Genomic DNA, 23,356 nt, shown 5'->3' with positions numbered 1-23,356 from the left:
AATGATCAGAGATGTGGGTATAATTTGTTTTTTTGGTGCTGTGATAAAACACTGACTAAGAGTGTTTATTTGGTTTCCTATTTTCAAGTCCATCATCAGGGGAAGCCAAGTCAGGAACTCAAGGCCTTAGAAACCTGGAGGCTGGAACTGAAGCAGAAGCCATGGAGGAATGCAATTCGCTGGCTTGTTTGTGCCGGATTGCTCAGAGTACCCTTCTTATAGCCCAGGTCAACCTGCCTAGGGATAATGGTGTTTCAGAGGCCATTCTCAGTTGAGGCACCCTCATTTCAAAGTCTAGGTTTCTGTCAAGTTGACATAAACTATGACAGATGCTCCCTGTCAGACTCATGACATTTTCTTTTCTTTCTTGTTTTTTGTTGTTGTTTTGAGACAGGGTTTCTCTGTGGCTTTGGAGGCTGTCCTGGAACTAGCTCTTGTAAACCAGGCTGGTCTCAAACATCTGCCTCCCAAATAATGGGATTAAATGCATGTGACACCACTGCCCAGCTATTTCTAGTTTTTAATTTTTTTTTCTGTAGCATGAATGAGTAAATTTTTTTCAACTGTCTTTTTCCCCATCTATTGAGGTGATCATATATTTTGTTAACATTCCAAATTTTATTGATTGATTTTGTTTTGCTTGAGACAGGTTCTATGTAACCTAAAATGGTCTGGAACTTGCTATGTAATCTAGGATGACTTTTGAACTCCTGCCTCTGCCTCTAGAAGGATAGGATTACAAATTTGTGCCAATGTACTTGTGCCATTGATTGACTTGTAAAAGTTAATAGACCTAGAGGTCCTGGAATAAATCTCTTCTGATGACAAATCATCTTTTATATATACTTCTGTATTCAATTCACTAGTATTTTCATAGTTGGTTATTTTTTTTATTTGTCTGTGTTCATAAAGGATATTGGTCTGCAATTTTCTTGTAACACTTTTTGTGTTAGTATCCTAAGAGTCTGTACCAGTAACCTTTTTTCCCCATAAGTATCAACAGAATTCACCAAAAAGACAATATGGGCTGGGAATCACATTTGTTTAGATTCAATTTCTTTATTGCATATAAGGCTATTCATATTTTTTAAACTTCACCTTGGATCAATTTTAGTAAATTATGGTTTTTTTTCAGTGGTAAAATAAATAAATGAGAATGTATTAGACTGGAGCAACTCGAAGAACCAGAAAAGGGGCCTAGGAAACAGGAGACAAGCTCAGCTAATCACAGGGAGCCAAGTAGGTGTTCTTTTTTGTTGTCTTGTTTTTGTAGACAGGGTTTCTCTGTTTTGCTTTGGAGTCTGTCCTGGAACTTGCTCTGTAGACCAGGCTGGCCTCGAACTCACAGATGTGCCTGCCTCTGCCTCCCGAGTGCTGGGATTAAAGGCCTGTGCCACCAACACCCAGCTATTTACCACTCTTTATTTTTATTTATTTATTGCTGTTGTTGTTGGTTTTCCGAGACAGGGTTTCTCTGTATTGTTTTGGAGGCTGTCCTGGAACTCGCTCTGTAGACTAAGCTGACCTTGAACTCAGAGAGATCCACCTGCCTCTGCCTATTTACCACTCTTGCACTAGCTTCTGCTGCTGCTTTTTTTTTTTTTTTTTTTCAAGACTGGGTTTCTCTGTGAAGCCAGGCTGGTCTCAGACTCTAAGATTTGCCTGCCTCTGCCTCTGCTGGAATTAAAGGCATGTGCCACCACCACCCTGCTTACACTAGATTCTTTTTTTTTTTAAGATTTATTTGTGTATTATGTATACAGTGTTTGCCTACATACTTGCAGGCCATTACAGATGGTTGTGAGCCACCATGTGGTTGCTGGGAATTGAACTCAGGACCGCTGGAAGAGCGGCCAGTGCTCTTAACCTCTGAACCATCTCTCCAGCCCTTGTACTAGATTTTTTTTTTTTTTTTTGAGACAGGGTTTCTCTGTGGCTTTGGAGGCTGTCCTAGAACTCGCTCTGTAGACCAGGCTGGCCTCGAACTCACAGAGATCCGCCTGCCTCTGCATCCCGAGTGCTGGGATTAAAGGCGTGTGCCACCAACGCCTGGCTTGTACTAGATTCTTAAAATAGGATTCTGTATTATTTTATACAGTTGTCCCTGTATAAAAGCAGGCGAGTCATTTTGTTTCCTATTTTCAAATGGGAATCTACAACATTCCATAAACCTTGGTGTTATTTCCATGGCATTCCATTTGCAATAGTTCCTAGTGTCCTTGTGAATTCTTCTTGACTTCTAAATAAGTATGCTGGGAATTTCCTAAATATCTCAGAGCTATTGACTTCTGATTTTAATCTGTTGTGGTCATATACACTGCAATATTTTAGCTTTTTGAAATTTAATGAAACTTGTTTAGGGTGTGGGCATATGGGCTATTTTGAAATACGTTCCAGAGGAACTTAAGTTTAAAAGAACTGGGGTTTGGGGAGATGGCTCAGTAGGTAAAGTGCTTGTCACACAAGCATGAGGATCTGAATTCAATACCCAGAATCCACATAAAAAAAAAATGCCAAGAGTGGCAGCATATGCCTGTAAGCACAGCATTGAGGAGGCTGAGGCAGAGGATTCCTGGGGCTCTCTGTTGAGCTCATCTCATCTATCCTGATTGGCAGTCTCCAAGGCAGAGATGAGAGACTCTGTCTCAGGGGACATGAGATGATGTCCTGAGAGTGACACCTACCATGTGCGTAAGCACAAAAATGCACCTGCACAACATAAACATGAATACAAAGAAAGGACAGGTATTCCACAGGGCTGTGTTCCATGTCAGTTAAACCCACCTTGTTGATAATGTAGCCCACACATGCTATAGTCTTAACATACCGTCTCCTGGCTCTATCAAATACAGAGAAAAAGATGTCAAAAGTCTCCAACTATGATTACTGTTCTTCACATGTCCCTTTGTTGGATTAGTTTGTGTAACATGAGTTTCGAGTTCTAATAGGTCTTAATAATAAAAGCCCAGAGTCAGATACAGGGGAGAATGATGAGAGATCAGAGAGAAGGAGCAAGTCAAAGCCACCTTTAGCTCACGAGCTTCCCAGCGGAAAAGAGACTGAGTTCCTGTTTCCTCCTGCCTATATTCCTTTCTCTCCCCCGCTATCTCACTTCCTGTCTGTCCATGCAGGCCTCCAGACCACTATGATTGGCTAGTGGCTAGCTCTGACCTGATCTTCAGACATGCTTTATTCGTACAAACTGTTATTAGACACTTTCACATTTTGGACTCTTACCTGGTTCCAACATAAGTTATGCTTCATAATACCATTTTCAAAGGCCTTACATCAAAGTCTACATCATGTGATATTCCTATTTCATACCAGCTTTCTGTGCTTATTTTTTGCATGCCACATCTTTTTCTTACCCTATGTTTCAATCCACTAATATTTAAGATATACACATAGTATATATATGTAGTTCAGCATGGCTTCTTACTCATTTTAACAATCTCTGCCATTTAATTGGAACATTAAATCCAATTACATTAGCTGGTTGGTGGTGGTGCACACCTTTAATCCTACCACTCAGGAGGCAGAAGTAGGCAGACCTCTCTGAGTTCGAGGCCAGCCTGGTCTACAACGCAAGTTCCAAGATAGGGCTACACAGAGAAACCCTGTCTTGAGAAACCCCTGTGCCCCCCCCAAAAAAAGAAACCCAATTACATTTAATTATTGGTATGGATTAAATTTTTTTATTTTGCTGTTTGTTGTATCTAATTTTATTCACCTTTAGTTATATATCTTTCCTCATAAGTGTGTGTGTGTGTTATTTAATGGTTGCTCCAAAGATTACACACACAGCCTTAATTTACTTCAGTTCCCTTGGAGTTGATACCATATTTCATCAGGCAAAAGATCCTTATAACCATGAAATTCCACCCTCTCCCCATACCTCCTGTAGACTACTATTAGAAACTTCCCTTCCATGCAGAGTAAGACACAATAGACAGTTATGAGCTTTATTCTGAGCAGCTGATACCCTTTCCATAAAAAAAAAAATCCATCAGTCATCTTCCTACATTCCACGCTGCTCCAGTGCTGGCCAATCACCTGGAGGCTTTCTGCTCCCACTCCAGTGCTGCCAATCACCTGGAGGCTTTCTGCTCCCACTCCAGTGCTGCCAATCACCTGGAGGCTTTCTGCTCCCACTCCAGTGCTGGCCAATCACCTGGAGGCACTGCTTTCCTGCTGATGCCATTGTTTCTGTTTCTCAGATCTGTTGTCAAGGTTGTATCACTTTTCATTTCTAGCATGTTTGTTTGTTATTTTGTACAGTTCTAGGATTCCAAATAGGTCCCTCCCTCCAGGTTCATTTCCCATGACTCAGCTTAAACCCTCTATCTGCTCATTCATTGTAACCATTTTTTTTTTTAGTTTACATATATACTTCTAATAATATCTTTAAAATCCAAGCCAAGCCTGATGTGGCAGGCCTGTGCTTTAGCCTGCCTGGGAGACTGAGGCTGGAGCATATTAGGACCAGTCTGAATAATTTGGTTACTTCTGTCTGAAAAAAAATAAAGGTGATTATAGAGTTTGGGATGTTCAACTGATCCCCAGTACTGGAAAATCCTTGTTCACAAATTGTATCATTGGATTACTGTTTTTTCTCATGACTCTGTGTGCCCTCACATGTTTATTAATTTTTAATTTTATACTGGGCATTGTGGATAAATTACAGATCTCTAGATCCTATTATCTTAAGCTTGGGAATGTTGCCTTTTGTTGTTCTAACACACTAAATGATTAATGGTTCACTTTGAACTCCCAGAAGCTTCATTTACGCATTGTGGCAGTTTCACCCTTAGTCTGGATTGTGTCCTTCATGAAAAGGCCCGTGTTTCCCGGCCCCTCCAGACCAACTTCTAGAACGTCTTCTAGGCAAGGGCAGCTCAGGTGGCAGGCTCTTCACCCTCCAGCTTTCTCACACGGTCCCTTGGTATCTTCCCTGTACAAAGGCATCTCACAAAAACCACAGCGAATCTTTTATGCACAATCTTAGGGCTCTCACCGAGTGCCTCCTTTCTATTCTTTTTCCTTTCTTTTTTTTTTTTTTTTTTTTTTTTTTTTTTGGTTTTTCGAGACAGGGTTTCTCTGTATTGTTTTTGGAGGCTCTCCTGGAACTCGCTTTGTAGACCAGGATGGCCTCGAACTCACAGAGATCCGCCTGCCTCTGCCTCCCGAGGGCTGGGATTAAAGGCGTGCGCCACCAACGCCCGGCTTCTTTTTCCTTTCTTTAAGAGGCTTTCTCTGTGTAGTCTTGGCTGTCCTAGAGCTTGCTCTGTCGACCTGGCTGGCCTCAAACTCAGAGCTGCCTCCTGAGTGCCTGATTAAAGGTGTGTGTCATCACTGCCTGGCAAGTGTCTCCTTTCTGAGATTTCTCCTCAGAATTCAGTTGCCCTAAAGTTCCATGATCCATCTGATAAAACAACAATTGTGGCTGTCTCCTCATATTCTAGCCTGCATCTAGCCTGAGGCAGGCTCTCATAAGAAAAGCCAAACAATCTATTCTTAAACAGTGAAGTTCCCATCTTTCAAAGGTTCAATTCTGTCCGATTTCTTTTGGATTTTCATCTGGATTTTTATTTAGATGTTCTTTATATTTTTGTACACATTTTTGTGTTATGCAAACTCCTGAGGTTTTGTGAGCTTGTTTTTGGACACACTAGCCTTGAGCTAACAATTCTCCTGACTCAGCCTCCGGCCTCTGGGATTACAGGCATAGTTATCACTCCTGGTTTAGGTTTGGAAATTTTTGTCTTAAGTACTCAAGACAGTGTGTCTTAAGCAGCCTGAATTAGCCTAGAACTTCTCATGTACCTCAAGCTGGCTTGTAACTCCTGGTCTTCCTGTTTCTACTTCATGAATGCTGCGACTGCAAGGTATGCAACTAGATTAGGTCCTAGGTCTAGGTTTTTAAACTGGGAAAAGCAAGCTCAAGAATTGCTTCCAAAAGGTAAAGGTGTACCTGAACATGGTGGCACACATCTTTAGCTTCCTGACTTTGGAGGTAGAGGGGGAGATTCGAGTCTGAAGCCAGCCTGGTCTACATAGTGAGTTTCAGATCAGCCAGGCTTCACAGTCAGACCCTGTCTCAAAACAAAAAGGGTAATGATACGCCTTGTTTTATGCTTCCATTGGGAAACCCTGTATCCTTGAATGGTGATGGATTTATTAACCCACAGCTGTAATCTGATTCCTAGGTAAAACATAACCAAAGCCAACAAAGATATGCCCCAGGATGGTAAGAAATATTGCAATCTTGGACCCTCTCTTTGCCTGGGCATTACTCAAAATGTTTACAGAATGAGTACACACCAAAGCACTTCAAGACAAGGAGTTAAAGTGCAATTGAAGGATTTTAAGCAAGGGTGACATAGCAAAATGGCATGTTTAGAAGAGCTCTCTGGTTCCTATTTGGAATAAGTAGACAGTCTGGAAATGGCTTGGTAAGATGAGGGCATAGGTAAAGACAGTAACAGTGGAGAACTAGCAGTGGAGGAATCCTGAGTGGTAGAAGAGGAAAAACATGCCGGGCGGTGGTGGCGCACGCCTTTAATCCCAGCACTCGGGAGGCAGAGGCAGGCGGATCTCTGTGAGTTCGAGGCTGGGCTGGACCGATAGCCTCCAAAACAATACAGAGAAACCCTGTCTCGTCAAAACCAAAAAATAAAAATAAAAATAAAATAAAAAAGAAGAGGAAAAACATGCTAGAACTACGTCTGAGCATCTGGCTTGGGAATGGCAGTACCCTGACGAGAGAGACTTCAAGCTTCCCACATTTTAGTGTGGGAGATGGACAGAAAAATGACCAATATAGAAGCAGAGAGAAGAAATAATGCAGGTTGATGCAATGAGGGTATATATTTTTAGACGATTTGGTCAGAAAAAGACCTTATGAAGATAGGAAGTGAGCCTTGTAAGTGAAGAACATTCTACCCACAATTAACAGAAAGTATGAAGACCCCCAAGGCAGAAGTACATGAGCACCACCACAACCGACTCCCAACACTCCTACCTTTGCATCCTTCCTACAGAATGAACTTGCTCTAGTTCACTAAAATTGCTGACTTCTTCAGGTAAACTGGATGGTGTAACAATCTAATTGGCCATATCACTTCTAATCTCAATCTATTAGCAGTGGGGAGAGCTACACGAGTCCTTTGCTTAGAAATCTTCCCTCCTAAAGAAGTCTTTCTTTTCAGCCTCAGCAAATCCCATCACTCCTTAAATTGTGCACTATCTCAGCTACCTCCTGTGTTCTTTCATCTGCATTACTGAACAACTAGCCTCTTCAAATTCTAAATCACTTACTTCCCTTACATTGTACTCCTTGTAGTGTTTCACCGTTCAGACTCAAACCACAGGCTGCCTTATCTTTTTAGTATTTCCTGTGGCCTGTCAACATACTGCTTGTTTTAACACTGAGAACCATTCTAACCCTTTCCTGCATCCCCTCCCATTTTAAGATGAGGGCCACGTTTGTTGTTTCTGTTTGTGTGGTATGCTCCTGTGTTCACTCATGAGCTACACTAGGTGTCATTTTTTACCTTTTTAAATGAACGTTTGTGTATATGAGAGGTTGCTTGCATGCACCTACACACAATACAAACGTGGTGTCTGAGAGAAGGCAATGGGTCCCTTGGAGTTGGAGTTGACTACGCACTACCATGTAGGTGTTGGAGCTCCAATAGGGTCCTCTGCAAGAACAGCAGTGCTCTCCCACTGCACAGCCCTTTCCTGAATTCCTCCTCCCTTTTTTGGAGACAGGGTCTAAGTAGCTCTGGCTGGCCTGTTTCTTGCTATGTAGACCAGTCTGGCCTCTATCTCCTCAGTGCTTGACACCCAGTATCCATGTTTGGTTTTTTTTCCTGAGAGAGGGTCTCTAACTGACCCTGGAAGTCACCATTTAATCTAGATTGGGTAGCCCAGAATCTGACACTGCCCATTCTATCCAGTGCTCAGACTACACTGGCTTTCTTGTTTTAAGTCATGGGTGTTAGTGATCTGAATTCATGTCATTGTATTGTTGTGTAACTCTTAACTGTTCTAAGCAATCACCTCAGCCCTGAGGGCCAGATCTTAATACTGCTGTATAACTCCTGGTGTCTAATTTACAAGTGAATGAATTTATTTACACAACAGGTAAGGCTTTGCAAAATGCAATAACATTAAGAATAAATACAAAGACCTTATTAAGAAAGGAGGATTTTTACAAAGTATTAGCTTCCCAATGAGTCAGAGGAATAATTTTTGTGTGCTGAAGGAACGGAAGGGAGTTCAATGGTGAAAATGAATATAGTGTGTTAAAGAGAGAAGAAAGAAGAGCCAAGTTTCAGATTAGAAACAATTTTACATACTGAGCAAAGAAGTCTGAATATTTTTCTGTCCAAGTGAGGGGCAAAACTTGCAAGGTTGCTTGTTAACTAAGTTGGTTATTGTTAGCAGCATTCAGAAAACAAAATTATCTCCAGAGCTCCAGAAATAATGGATGAAAACAGTGGGCCTGAAAAGGTCCTTCCAGAAACACCTGATAAATGGTTAGATTGGGGTGTTCTTTTTACACCAGAGAATACTAAAAAGAATGCAACTGCAAATGTTCTCACTGGATGACTAGGGCAGAATCTGAGTGTGGAACAAGTCAGGAAGACTGTCTGCCCATTGAGGAAGAACCTCTGGGGCTGTCCTGACAGACAAAAGGAAAGCACCCACCTGCATACTAAACACCACCTACCAAGCTATAGGAAATGATTTTATAATCACCATAGTGATAACCAACTCAGGAAAGAAGCACTGATAGATGCAGGCAAGCTTACTAGGAAGAGGTTGCTTCCAGGACTTCAAAGCATCTTCCCACAAATTAGTGAAAAAAGGAAGCTACTGAGTAAAGCGTAGGGGAAATACAACCTAAGCAAATGATCAAAATGGGCTGCAAATAGACAAACTTCCAGTACAACCACCAACAGACACACCATACAGCAATTCTAGCCAAGCCTACAATCTGAATCAAGCCACAACAAAGAAATTTCGGGTCATTCTATAAAATACATACTTCAGAAGTACCAGTGCGTAACAGACATGTGCTAGTCAACTGCTCCAGTCTGAGACTAAAAAATAAGTATTTTTCTGACCTGGATCTAACTGGAAGTAGAAGACATAATTAGAAATATCTTGAGGGACATTTGTAAATCACACATTGTGCACCAGTGTTACATTTCTCTGATGTTACATCAGAGGTACATGAACGCATTCTTAAGAAAAATAGGAATATTAGGATAAAGGAACATTCATGTAACTTCCAAGTAGTTCAGAGAAATACTACATACACTATTCACAAGGCAGTAAAGTTATGACCTAGGTATCATTAACAAATGACAAATGGATGGATTTATACACACACACACCACACACACACACCAGAGTATTGATTAGCCATGAAGAATGAGATCAAGCTGGAGGCAAGCCTGGCCTACAAAGCGAATTCCAGGACAGGCTCCAAAGCTACAGAGAAACTGTTTCGAAAACAAACAAAAGAGAGATCATATCCTCAGAAAAATACATGGAACTGGCAAATGTTACATGAAATAAGGTAGACTCAAAGACAAATGTAGTATGTTCTCACATATGTGGAATCTAGATTAAAAAACATCAAAGTAGAAGACCATCTGGAAAAGAGGATCAGTGGAAGAGGAGAGAGAGTAGTGTGGATGGATACTGGAATAAATATGACCAAAGTACACTATATGCATGCATGTCAGTATCATAGTAAAAACTATCATTTTGTACACCATATGCATGTTGTATACTAATATTTCAAAAGCAGAAAAAAAGCAATATATGTACACATATAGAGTATCTAAAAATGGAAACAAGTGTGACAATATATTTGCAGATAGTAGATTTGCTAGTGAGTCCTATAATCCTGGAAATAACTTGGCAACGAGTCAAAAAGCATAAAAATGCTTAACCCTTTTTTCCTCAGCTGGAACCAATACAGATATAATTCACTGAAGTTGAAGGAGAGATGATGCAGTGGCATGCGCTTGTAGTCTGACACTTACGACTGTGACGGGATGGCTGGAGCTGAGGAATTAAGAGACTGACCTCGGCAACACCATAGTTGGACTCTAGCACAGCTGGGGAAAGCTGCACACATAAAAGTATTTGTACCCTGACTGGAATGGAAACCAAAATGCTCAACTGTAAAGGACACTTTTTACAACACACTACATGATCTTTAAACAATTTATACTCCGTTGCACTGCAACAAAAGATTACGTTAACCAGAATAATCAATGTTAAAATAGTATTGTACTCTAGGGAAAACTGCAAAAAATCCACTTAAAAAGTCACACTACAAATACATACACTATTACAGTGACAAGATTTCACGGTTAACTTGCCAACTTCTTACAATAAAATCTCGAATCATCAAACTGTAAAAAAAATATTGTACATTGTCTTAAGCACTCATGCACTGCAGGGTAACTACACCTCACTATACACAGCCATAGTGGGCCTTTCAGACCGATGAAGCACCTCATAACTAATTACCGACAACTGTTTTGAGACTACAGGTACTCAAAAACCAACACCACTACCAGGTAAAAATGGGGGTTACAAACACACTTTAACATAAAGGTCAGCCAGAACGTCCAGTCCTCAAATGAAGAAAAACGCCACGTATGAAGTTTCTGGTGGTGCAAGGAGCAGTAAAGGATTGTGGGTGGTGCAGTACAATGAGTAAGATGAAAGCTGAAGACAAATTTGGAGACCAGCCTCAGATTTCCCAGTCACTTTGTCACTCAGGGTTTTTATTTTATTATTATTATGGCCTGTCTAAAACACCATAATGAGAAACTACTGAGGTATTTTAAGCAGGTAAATGGAAACTTAACTGGGGGTGAGGGTTATGAGCAATAGTGAACAAAAGGCTAGGCAGAGTACAGATTACAAATGCTGACTGGCTAGCCTTGACAGCGCAAACACAACAGAGAGCCTAGAAGACAGCTGGTGATTCATGAAGAGAGCTCAAGAAAATACAATCCTAACTACTCTATAACCCCAATTAATAGAAGAATTAAGTCCCCCCCCCAAAGCAAAAACAGTCAGTTTCAGTTTAAAGAAGAGTTAATGCAATACTCCTCAAATTATTCCACAAAACAGAAACAGAAGGAACATTTTACAAGACCAAATTACCCTGGTACCCAAATCACATTAAGACCCAACAAAAGAGAATGACAGACTGATCTCCCTTGTAAGCATAGATGCAGAAAATCTCAGTAAAATACTTAGGCAAACCAAATCCAAGGATATATTCAAGATCATACACCATGATCAGTAGGCTTCATCCCAGTGATACAAGGATAGTTCAACATAAATAAAACTGTAAAATGTAATCTACCGTATAAAACCAAGACAAAGACCACATGATTGTTCCAGGTCCTGTGTGTGTGTGTGTGTGTGTGTGTGTGTGTGTGTGTGTGTGTGTGTGTGTGTGTATAGCTTCCAGTTTAGTGTTTATATAGGATTCCTTAGTGTGCAAATGACTGGGTTTTTATTGTGTCTCCTCTTGAAATCTTTACCTTGTTCAATTCTGATCGTTTAGATTTTATCTATTTTATTATTATCCCTTATTCTGAGATTTATGTATGTGTAGTGTTCTGCCTGCATGCTAGAAGACACCAGATCTCGCTATTACAGATGGTTGTGAGCTACCATGTGAGTGCTGGAGTTGAAGCCAGGTCCTCCGGAAGAAGTCAGTGCTCCGAACACCTGATCCTTCCTTCTCTCCAGGTCAGCTGTTTCCTTTCTAATGAGACAGAAAAGGGAGTGGATTCAGATGGGAGGGGAGGAGATGGGAGAAGGGAAAGCAACCAAAGAACCCAACACACACACACACTCACACACACACACCCCACAAAGCTTTTTGCAATTACAAAGTACATTCCTCAATTCCCATCTTTCCACTATTTCTCAGTGAGATTTCAAACTGTCAACATCAACCTTAGAGTCCTTTAATTTTAAAACACTTTCTATTGCCTTTTAAGCAAATTTTGAGTATTTTTTTTTAACCAAAGTTGTTTCTACTCTCAGCAACCCTGCCTCTAACACGCTAGGCCCTACTCCTGCTTTCAGATACTACTGTTGTCAACTTATTTTCTGGATTCTAACTCAACTATTACCTCAACCTCATATTGGGTCTCCATTATATATTCATACATTTATACAATTATATAGACATATATCTTACATGTATACAAAATTGTATCTTCTCTCCAGAGAATTTACTATAGTTTCTAGTGTTTTGTATTTTTTAAAGATTTATTATGTATTCTGCCTGCATGCCAGAATCAGATCTCATTATAGATGGTTGTGAGCCACCATGTGGTTGCTGGGACTTGAACGCAGGACCTCTGGAAGAGCAGCCACTGCTCTTAACCTGAGCCAACTCTCCAGTCCCCCTGTAGTGTTGTATTTACATAATTGTTTAGCTAAACAATCTGTGATACTCCTTGAGGGCCTTGTTCTACCACTAAAACCCAATACAGACTTGCCAAGCAGCAAGCCTTCCAATTTCTACTGAAGAATGAACACAAAAAAACAAGGCAAACTGAGGCCCAAATTTGGATTATGTTCAAGTTCTGCTGTTTACTGAAAATCCTTTTATTGGGCTAGGTATAGAGCCATTTACTTTCTCTAAAGATTAAAAATAAAGAGCCACTTGGTGTGAAAAACTGTCAAAGAAATGTTAGGCCAGGGCTTGTGTCTGTAGTAAGGCAAACGCTCCAAAGCCATTTTCCTCAAGAAAATATACTACTTGTGAGTTGAAGACCTGAACCAACCACACAAACTGGGACCTGTGAATGCTCACCCAGTTTCTAAGACTTTGGCTCTAGCAAAACTTTAAAGAAAGCAATGTTGCACAGGAAAATGTCTGAATTCTTTTACAGTGTACTATTTTATTGTCTTTTGTTGAATACACAGTTGTTTTACTGCCAGTCCAGATAAACAAGTATATAAACAAAAAAATACTCAAGTCTGCTTTTGGCAGATGTCAAGATAACCTGTGCAGATTAAAATGACTTATTTCAGCCTAAGAAATGGTTTTGAATCATACAAATTTTTTATGAAAAATAACTGTCCAAAAGCATTCTCCCAGCTTATAACACATTTTCAGAATAACTCTCAAAAAAAAATTCAAAAATACTACCATAAAAATATGTCAATACCATATGGCTTTATGAAATAACTTCTAAATTTTTATTTTTATTTAAAAAAGGCTCCCAAGTTTTAAATAAACTGCTAGCAACATTTTCTTCACTTAAAAGTGCATATATCTGGGGATGGGACATACATAACTTTTTGAACAAATAATGAATTTTCCAAATTCACACACACACACAAACACTTTGAGGCAAAGTTTTTCCAACAAGTCACCCAGACTGCAATAGATGACTTTCCCCCTTTTTTTCTACAGCCTCTGAATTATCAATGAGATGCTTTGGCAGTTTTAAGACATATCATAGTCTCTACCAAGAGACACTGACAATAATGAGGTCCGTGGAGATGGCAATGGTCCTGATGGCTCAGTCTGAATAGATGTATTGCTGGACTGGCTCTCCAAATCCGAGGCAAAGGTGCTTTCTTCTCTTACGTCAAGAGTCTGTTCAACTGAGACTGCCGGTGGTACACTATTATCCACAGTTTGGCTGGTGTTCAAGTCATCAGTAAGTGCAGTAACATCACATTCCTTGTCCAAGACACCAAGCTCATCTTCTATTGTGACAACATCTTTAGTTTCAAGTGCTTCTTCCAAGGAAGGAGTCAAAACTTCACTGTGTACAGGCTGTGGAAGTTTACTATTGCTACAACACTCCACACTTGCCTTTACCTCAGAATCCTTGTCACTATCACTGTCTATGGTTATAACAACTGGGGAACGGGAAGTATTATCTCCATGGTGTTTCTTATGCTTCTTCTTATGTTTCTTCTTTTTCTTTTTATGGTGTTTAGTTGTGTCAGTAGTTTTTGTGTCAGTAGCTTTTCCTTCATAAACTATCTCTACACTTAGGCTCCGTGGCCTCCTTTTCAAACTCTTGTGTTTTGTCTCTCTGTCTGACGATCGGCTATCTGAAAAGCTGTCACTCTCATTTTTATAACTTCCATCCAGTTTTGAGGATTTTTGGTAATGACTGTCCTTCACTTTGGTAGCACAATCACGAGATGATTGAGCCACTTCATTAGTACCTTCCAAATGCCGGGTTTTGTACTTTCGTTTCCCTCCAGGCTTCTCATTCCTCACTCGGTCAGGCCCAGCAGATGTAGTCCTTGACCTATTACTAGACAGGCTTCTTGATCTGTGCCTTTCATAGTAGTAATATTTCCTTTCACTGTGATTCTTCTTCCTGGCATTTGTTCTTTCAGAAAAAGACTGAATTCTGAATTCTGGACTTGAAGATTGTCTAGAATAATGGGCTCTTGAAAGAGTCCTCTTCCTATATGATGATTCATAACCATCCCTGTCCTTGTTTCTGCTATAATAAGTGTATTCCCACTTATATTTGCTTCCGTAATTATTTCTCAAATAATAGCGATCTCGATTTCTGCTTCGAGATCTTCTTTTGCCATGATCACTGCTACGAGATCTTGATCTACTGGTACTCCCGCTACTCAGAGAAAGTGTCTGGCTTCTTCTTGACCAGCTGCTATCTCTAGTTCTCGATGTCTTTTTGTCCCTCCTCGCTCTAGGTCTGCTACTACTCTCCCTACTTCTGGATTGCTTATTCTTCATTCTTTTCTTCCCATGATGCTTCCTATGATTTCTCTGATCATGCCCACTTCTGCTCTGGGAACGTGAATCTGAACTTCTTGATCTTCCCCTCTTCCTGTGTCGATGGTTATATGGGGAATATACTCTGTCTCCTCTTGTAGATGAACTGTCCCTGGGAGTTGACGATGATGTAGATCGTTTCTCTTCTTTCTTTGATGTTATTCTTGCATCAGAATCACAATGGCTTTTCCTCGCTTGCTCATCCTTTCCAAGAACAGAACGTGGAGATGAACATTGACAAACATCACTATCATCAGAACTGTAAGACTGCTCTTGTTCTTGTGTCTTCCCTGTTTCCACTTTCTCATAAGAGCCCAACTCCTCAGAGTCAGAAGACAGTTCAACAAGTTCTGGGGTCCTTTCAGCTAGTGGCTTCACAAACCCAACAATGACACAATTATCTGATGATGAATCACTGTCATTATTTAGGTCGTCATTGGTCTGTACTCCCTGTATCTGAGAGGTGGCTCCTGTGGGGACAAGTTCTTCATCTGAACTGTCTGAAGAATCTAAAAGGGAAGACATGCCAACATGCACTTGCTCTGAACTTGAGTAGGACGGTCCGGGAGTTTCGTCATCCCATGGTGCCTGCCTAACAGTGGATACACTCACATCCAGCTCTTGAGTCTCAGTCTCATCTGGCGATATTGTTATGACAGAAGAATCAGAATGGCTGCCTTCTTCAGATGAAGGAGGGCAATCATAATTAGCATGCTGGTCAAAAGCTGCCATGTTGAAGGGAGATCGAGCAAAACTAATAAATTCGTGTATAAAATGCTCAGTTCGATTAAGCAAAAATGGTCTCAAGTCAGACACAAATGCCTGACTCTCCAAATCATAGCGAGTAACGTTACTCATAATGATATGCTGGACAATATTGACTAAAGATCCATGGGCTCCAAAAAGAACCGTAAGCTCACGTTTTAACCAAGGAACTAATCTATGAAGACAAGCTGGATTTCTACGGAAGAACTCAGCTGAAATATCCCTGTAGCGGCCACCATCTTCAATGCTTCTAACTCGAACGCCAGCTCGATAAAGAGTTCGTCTAAAATTAATGATATCTTGTTCTTGAATTTTCCGCAAAGATCTTTCATCTGCAGTCGTTGTGCCCCTTAATGCCATTTGTCTCATAAACTGAGGAATTTCAACATCTCTAGGTCTTGCTGAAGAAATGCCTAACCCTTCAAACAGCACTCCACTGTCTGGTGGGGTCATTGTTCTTCTACTTGTGGTACTACTAGCTGAGGAGTAAAGAGAAGCACTCCGATCTCTTGTCATAGTTGTGCGGTAGCGAAATCTTCGAACCTCAGGAGTAACAGTGAAAGAACCACTATATGAAGGTGTCCTTAGGACATATTCCTTAAAGTCATCTTCAGCCCTCACAGAATGGAAAATAGAATCAAAGGGCTGCTTACATAGTGGACATTCAGCTTTGTTTTTTGACCACTCTCGCACACAGCTAAAACAGAACTTATGTAGGCATCGATCTAAGTAAGACACATTATCAAATCTATCCAAGCATATAGGGCACTTAGAATCAGGAGATGCATCAGCTGGTGCGTTCTGTTGCAATTTGCTAGGACCAGCTTTAGGTGAAAAGTTGTTCATTTTAAATTCCTTAGCAGCTGAGGCCATTATCTGTAAAAGGGAAAGAAACATATCAGTAACTCAATAAACTGAACAAAAACAGACTTTGTTCATACTTAGGCAAAAATGGATGGTGTAACATAAAAAGGTAATACATAATAAAAGCATAACATAGCAATTAAAGCACAAGCTCCAAGATCATTATTTCCTAGGACAAAATCCTCTTCTGTACTCAAGTGTTACTATCTGTATGGCAGACATTAGCAAAAGTACCCAGTATATAGTAAGTTCTTAGATAAGTATTTGGCACGAACACAGAAGCACAAAACCAAACACGTTCCTATGTTCCCACTCAGACTTACAGTAAGTTACATTTTCAGTGATTCTGTTATTTCTGATGCTATGATCATTATATGCTCCAGCAGCTGGGTAAATGGCAGTTTATCACGAGGACAGCCAGCCAGCCCTTTACTGCTACTACCACACTATTCTATTCAATCGCTGCTTATTTCTGAGTATTTCTTTTCTTTTTGAGAAAGGGTTTCCCTGTGTAGTCCTGGCTATCCTGGAACTCATCTTTAGACCAGGCTGGCCTTGAACTCACAGAAATCCACCTGCCTCTGCCTCCCAAGTGCTGGGAGTAAAGGTGTGAGCCATTACCAACTGATATTTTAAAAAATTATTTAAATTAAAAGGAATCTTATTTTACATACCAATCCCAGTTCCCTCTTCCTCCATCTGTCCTCCCATTCCCAACCCTACCCCACTCCCAATTTTTTTATTTTAATTTTAATTTTTAAAAAATGTATACAGTGGCCTTTAATCCCAGCACGTGGGAGGCAGAAGCAGGCAGATCTCTGTGAGTTCAAGGCCAACCTGGTCTACCAAGGGAGTTCCAGGACAGCCTCTAAAACAATACAGAGAAACCCTGTCTCGAAAAAATAAAACACAAAGTATACAATGTTCTGCCTGCATGTACACCTGTAGGCCAGAAGAGGACACCAGATCTCATTACAGATGATTGAGTCACCATGTGGTTGCTGGGAATTGAACTCTGAACTTCTGGAAGAGCAGTCAGTGTTCTTAATTACTGAGCCATCTCTCTAGCCCCCCAACCAGTATTTCTAAGAACCCGTCCTAGCTTCTTTTGCTGCTGTCTTGGTTTGGTTGAGACTGGAGTCTTACTATGTAGCTCACCCTGGCCTCCAAACTATACTGTGATGCTCCTATCTCTGCTTCCTGAGTTCTGTGACTGTCAGTGCAGGCAGCCAGACCTAACCTTCCCTTTCTGCTGAATCTAAAAATGAAACCACAGCCGGGCAGTGGTGGCGCATGCCTTTAATCCCAGCACTCGGGAGACAGAGGCAAGCAGATCTCTGTGAGTTCAGACCAGCCTGGTCTACAAGAGCTAGTTCCAGGACAGTCTCCAAAGTTACAGAGAAACCCTGTCTTGAAAAACCAAAAGGAAAAACCACACTGTATATTATATATTTGATGTCTCCTTTCTTACTGTCTGCGCTCCCATCATGAGAATGTTAATGATAAGTTTTCTTTACATATATCACATCAGGTTATAGCTTACAAAATGAGTTTCCTGGAGCTGAAATCAAATATCCATTGTATTTCAGTCCTCTTTATTTTATCACTTCCTAAATAAGCAACTCATTGGTCTAAAAGGTAAAAGAAAACACAACAATAACAATAACAAAAAAACAAAACAACAAAACAAACTATCAGAGAACTACAAGTGTTCTACCAGATTTCCAAATTAAACACATTCACCTCAGGCATTTTTGACTTTCTCAGAATGATACCTTAAGAGAAAGCCAATTAATCCAAACAAATGTCTCTTTAATGGTCCAGATATTTCCAGTCTTCTGTTCAGAACTCTTCACCAGCCTTGCAAGGTAGAATTATAAGTATATAATACTAACTGCTTTTTGCTCTATTTATCATTTATGTAGTTCTGAGGAATGGAATCCTGGGTCTCAAAAATGCCAAAATACTCTACCAATAAGCTATATCCTCAACACTTTTGAATGTATTCAAACTCTCAACAATCACATAAATTTCTTAGTATTTCCCTCTAATAACCAACCCATTCAGAAAAAGATTCAGGAGTCATTAAAGAGAGGGAGAAAAGAAAAAACCTTATAGGATCAAAGACAGTCTATGCTCAGAGCAAACAAATGGCTAAAAGGGAAGGAACTGCAAATGCTATGAGACAAGAGCTGACAAGACAACCAGGCTTCAACTAATAAAACTAGAGGAACATGCAGCACCAACTTTAGTTGGCTCCTCAATACAATGGATTAGTTAAAAAAAAGTGACCAGCAAATTTCAGGACACAACACATTTTATCTTATTTTATTTCTTTGGAAGGCAGAATTTTAGTGTTCACTAACCATTTCTAATTCACAAGAAATTTACAACTCAGACCTGGGATGTATGTAGCTCAGTGGTAGGCCTGTCTGGTACAGGTTAGGCAGTCCTGGTTTCTATTCCCAGTACCATAAAAGAAAAACAAAGGAAAAGAAATCACAACCCAGGATTAATTTAAGGTAGATACCAGACTCTAAACTCCAAACATCAACGAATGTACTATTTGAAAAAAATGCAACCATAAGTCTTTTCTAATTTTGAGAAACATTATTACTTTGACAGCATAAGACTAAAGACTGACCAATAGGTAAAAAGAACAATTAGATTTTTCTTGTGTTTCCATACAATATATTTAGCTACACAATACAGTGTACTTAGAAACATAAAATAGCAATGTAACGACAATATAATCAAAGCAGCAATGTAGTGACAATATAATCAAGAGATTTCTTGTTCAAATATCAGCACTAAATACTAAAATTGTTAAACCACAAATGAAGTAGAATAATTATGTGACTTAGCAATTCATTTCTTGTTTTACTCAAAAGCTACAAAGCACACCCCAACAAAACTCTCAAGTCACAGATTAGTTACTGCTATCTCAAATGTGACAACTGAAATGTTCATCAACAGACAGATTAACAAAATGTGGTTTGGTAACTACAAACCCAGGCTGGGGAAGTCACTGGCTCCCCTTGAGAATCTGTTGGTTTTGCTAAGGCTTCTCTCAAACTTGGTCAGAGCCACTTTTTGTAATGCAGAGATTTTTTTTACTGGTCATCAAAGCACTAAGAATAAGCAGCTGTGAGTGTCTGACAACTCACAGGAGCTATGGTCACCTGTACAAGTTCAAGCCAGTTAAAAATTATAGCACAGGGCCAGGGAGATGTCCCTTGCAAAGTACCAAGGCTGAGTTCGCACACCAACATGGCGGCTCACAATCACCTATAACTCCAGTCCCAGAGAATCATGTGTGTGTGTGTGTGTGTGTGTGTGTGTGTGTGTGTGTGTGTGTGTGTGTGTGTGTGTGTGTGTGTACACTCCCTAAGCCCCACCCTTAGCTGAAGACCTATAAAAATAGTTATGGCTGCTGCAGGGAGGGAGAGTCATTTTCTTTGAGAGGTGGCTACTGGTAGGCTGTCCATGCATCAGTATATCCATACAGCCATATAGCATATAGGCAGCACTAACTGGACCCAGTGGATTATATAAAAGTTATGTTCACATAATTATTTAGCAACATAACATTCTAGTAAATAAAAAACAAACACAACATATTATGTGGTACCATTCACACAAATGACCAAAATCTAAAAAGAGTGAAGGATGACTTGAGCTGGTAAAGAGATTTCTTTCTGGGAAGATGAAAATGATCCATGAGATCTGGGTGACGACTACACACCTAGGTAAATGCATTACCAACCATATTGGGATAGCTAGGAAACAGAGATATGCACAAGAGGTCCTTATTTAGGTGGCAAATATGGAACCACTTACATTTTGTATTTCAGATTCTAGAAGAAGCCTCATTAATGCTCCTCTCTACCCTAGTAACCTAGGATTTAGGACTACCAATTAGTTACTCCAGAACGAATTAACCAGCTCTGCTCCTACTTCCTGAACAGTCAAAACCAAAACAAGTCTATTTAGGATGCACTGAATCTTTCCTAAATCTTCAAACCCACAGATTCTAACAAAGATACAAACCCTCTACACCATAATTCAGATAGCAGGGTCAAACATACCCAGGGAAAATAGATGGAGATTAAAAAATAAAAAATCAGAACTGAAATCTACTGAAAGCTCAACTGGGAGTTAAGAACTGCATTCATTTCAGGGTTTTCTTCCCCCACCCCCCTTTAACAAGACTTTCTATGAAGGTTACCTTCTACAGTACTCCTTAAATTATCACTGGACGGAGAATTTAACCATGTGGCTGCACTTTAGTGATGCAAATTCTAATGCAGCAGCAGTCAATACTGAGAATTGCCATTTTTTGGGTGGTGGAATAGGGAAGAGCCAGGTCTCACTATGTAGCCTTGTCTGGCCTGCAACTCAGATCTGTCTGCCTCTGCCCCAAGTGCTGGAATTAAAGGCCTGTGACCTCACATCCGGCTAAAATTACCATTTCTTACTTGATCTCCCCAGAGAACAAGCTGGGACAAAGGTTTTTCTCAAACATTCTCAATTCTAAAATGGAATACCAGCAGTCATTTGATTTTCTCATATTTTGAGGGGGGTGGTTTGAGACAGGGTTTCTTTGTGGCTTTGGAGGCTGTCCTGGAACTAGCTCTAATAAACTAGGCTGGTCTTGAACTCAAGAGATCCACCAGCCTCCATAGACTGCACCACCAGCCCCCACCCCCACAAACAGCAGTCGTTTGAAAAGAGGACTAAACAAGTTGTGTGAAGGGATATAATTCATGTAAATAAGAGCTTAGCACAGTGCTTGATGAACAGTAAGAATCCAACATAGCAGCCTAAGCTACAGAAAAGTTTGATTTTGATAGTGACCATCATCAATAACCGATCGTCAATAGTAATTAAGTGACAACAATTACATACCTAATATATCTAAGCAAAGTGGTTAACAACGTTCACAAGTAGATGTAGATAAACAGGAACAATGGCTGTTAAAAGTCATCTGGGTTCTACTTGAAAGTCTGAGTAGTTTAATCAATTCTAAAAGTTATAGGACATAAGTGACCCAATTAAATCTTTTGAGGGGTGGTTTTAAGACAGGGCTTCTCTGTGTGTGTACCCCTTGTTGTTTTGGAAATTACTCTGTAGGCTACAATGGCTTCGAACTCAGGAATTAGCCTGCCCGTCTCCCAAATGCTGGAATTGAAGGCTTGGGCTAGGATTTCAAGTATCAGTATAAAAAGAATTTATCAGAACAAGGCACCCTGGAATACCCTGCAATCCCAGCATACTGGAAGATGAAGATAAGGGTAGTCAGAAAACCAAGGTTATCCTCTGCTACATAAGAACTCCAGACCAGTCTTATGCCCTGCCCAAAATGGGTTATGGGGGGGGGGGGAGTTGCTTGGGAACTATTCCCTGTGAAAGCCACTCACTAAAGTTATGCATGATAGAGAGTGGCCAACTGCAGCTTTTCACTTTGCAACCCATGTACTAAAAATCCAAACCCTCAATGCCTCCCAAACAACAATCTCTACTATCAGTAGCTTAAGTTTTAGGGACCCGTTTCTGGGTTTCTTCTTACTCTAAAAACTTACACACACACACAAAAACGCTTCCTAGTTTCCATCTTTTTTGTTTTGTTTTGTTATTCGAGACAGGGTTTCTCTGTGGCTTTGGAGGCTGTTCTGGAACTCGCTCTGTAGACCAGGCTGGTCTCGACTCACAGAGATCCACCTGCCTCTGCCTCCCTAGTGCTGGGATTAAAGGCGTGCGCCACCAACGCCCGGCTCCAGTTTGTCTTAAACCCCTGTGCTTACCTCTGCACTGGCCCTCGCCCTATCCAGTCTACAAATCAGAACTAGCAGCCCAGCAGGAAAGCTGCCCTAACTAGACGTGCGATGAGGCCGCAAGGCACTCAAACCCTGCCCGCATGTGTAACACTGCACAACCCCACTAGTCTTCGTGGCTTCCTTGCCCTGAAAACGGCGGGCACGGACGGAAAGACGGCCACACGACGTACGTTATATAACAATGATCAACTGAAATGCTGCCCCCATTTCACAGGACGGGTCCGGGGGCTGGGGACCCGCCAAGGTCACTTTTCTAGCAGTGGCGGCTGTTCTGCCCGGACACACAGCTCCTTCTAGTATCCAGCCAAGCTCGCGCTCCTCGGGCGGCGCCGGGAGACACTCCCCTCCTTCGCCCACCGCCACGGATCCACAGGTGCCCCGGCGTCCCAGCGACATCGCGACCCAAGGCCCGGGGCGGCGGGAGGTCCCGGCCGTCGCCTCGTTCCCGATCCCGCCAAGCCCGCGCCCATTGTTCCTACCCGACTCACCTCCGAGGACGCGGCGGCGGGCCCGGCCGGGCCGCTGGAGGCCAGCTCCCGTCGGCTCAGCAAGCTCGGCCGGTGGCGGCAGGATCCGCGGAGGCGTACCCGGCGGCTTCGGCGCCTCCCCGCTTCAGCAGGCGCCAGAGGGGGCGCTTCACTCTCCTCGCGAGACAGCGGAGACCCCGGCGGCGGCGGCTGCGACCCCTGTGACGTACAACGCGCATCACCAAAGGCAGTTTGGGGGCGGAGACGAGGCGAGACCCTCCCCCTCCTCCCAGCCCGCGCAGCCAAACACGGCCCCACCCCCGCGCCCCGGGCGCACGCGCGGTGCACAGGCGCCCGCCGGGGGCGGAGCCCGGGGCAGACGGCAGACCCTGCCCAGCCCCCACGGCGGGGGGCGCCTGTCCTGGGGGAGCAAAGGCACGGCCTCATCATCCCTGCCAAATACGCGGAAAAGCCGAACCCTCACCAACTTCGGCAGGCTCCTGCAATCCCCGCTACTATCACAGCAAGAATTGGGCCGGGTCCCACCGAGCCCTCGTCCTCACCTTCTCCCAGCGGCCTGCTTCCCC

At 41.7% G+C, this 23,356-nt stretch overlaps 1 protein-coding gene across 2 annotated transcripts; it reads right to left on the bottom strand.

The window, feature by feature from the left end:
- Positions 1-12,945: 12,945 nt before the first annotated feature.
- Topors (TOP1 binding arginine/serine rich protein, E3 ubiquitin ligase) lies at positions 12,946-23,219 on the bottom strand. 2 transcript variants are annotated; one of them, XM_013119638.2, is made up of 3 exons: positions 22,791-22,906; positions 18,866-18,924; positions 12,946-16,477 (listed from the first exon to the last, which is right to left on the bottom strand). In XM_013119638.2, the coding sequence occupies exon 3, from the start codon at positions 16,472-16,474 to the stop codon at positions 13,517-13,519; it is 2,958 nt and encodes a 985-aa protein (XP_012975092.2). In that variant the 5' UTR covers positions 16,475-16,477; positions 18,866-18,924; positions 22,791-22,906; the 3' UTR covers positions 12,946-13,516. The 2 variants fall into 2 exon arrangements, with proteins under 2 accessions (XP_012975092.2, XP_005078924.2); XM_005078867.4 differs by lacking the exon at positions 18,866-18,924 and having other exon boundaries at positions 22,791-23,219.
- Positions 23,220-23,356: the final 137 nt, after the last annotated feature.

This window comes from Mesocricetus auratus, unplaced genomic scaffold (assembly GCF_017639785.1).
Source record: "Mesocricetus auratus isolate SY011 unplaced genomic scaffold, BCM_Maur_2.0 Super-Scaffold_6730, whole genome shotgun sequence".
NCBI lineage: Eukaryota > Metazoa > Chordata > Mammalia > Rodentia > Cricetidae > Mesocricetus > Mesocricetus auratus.
Note: the sequence above shows the minus strand (reverse complement) of the source record. Positions and strands in the feature narration are given on the sequence as shown.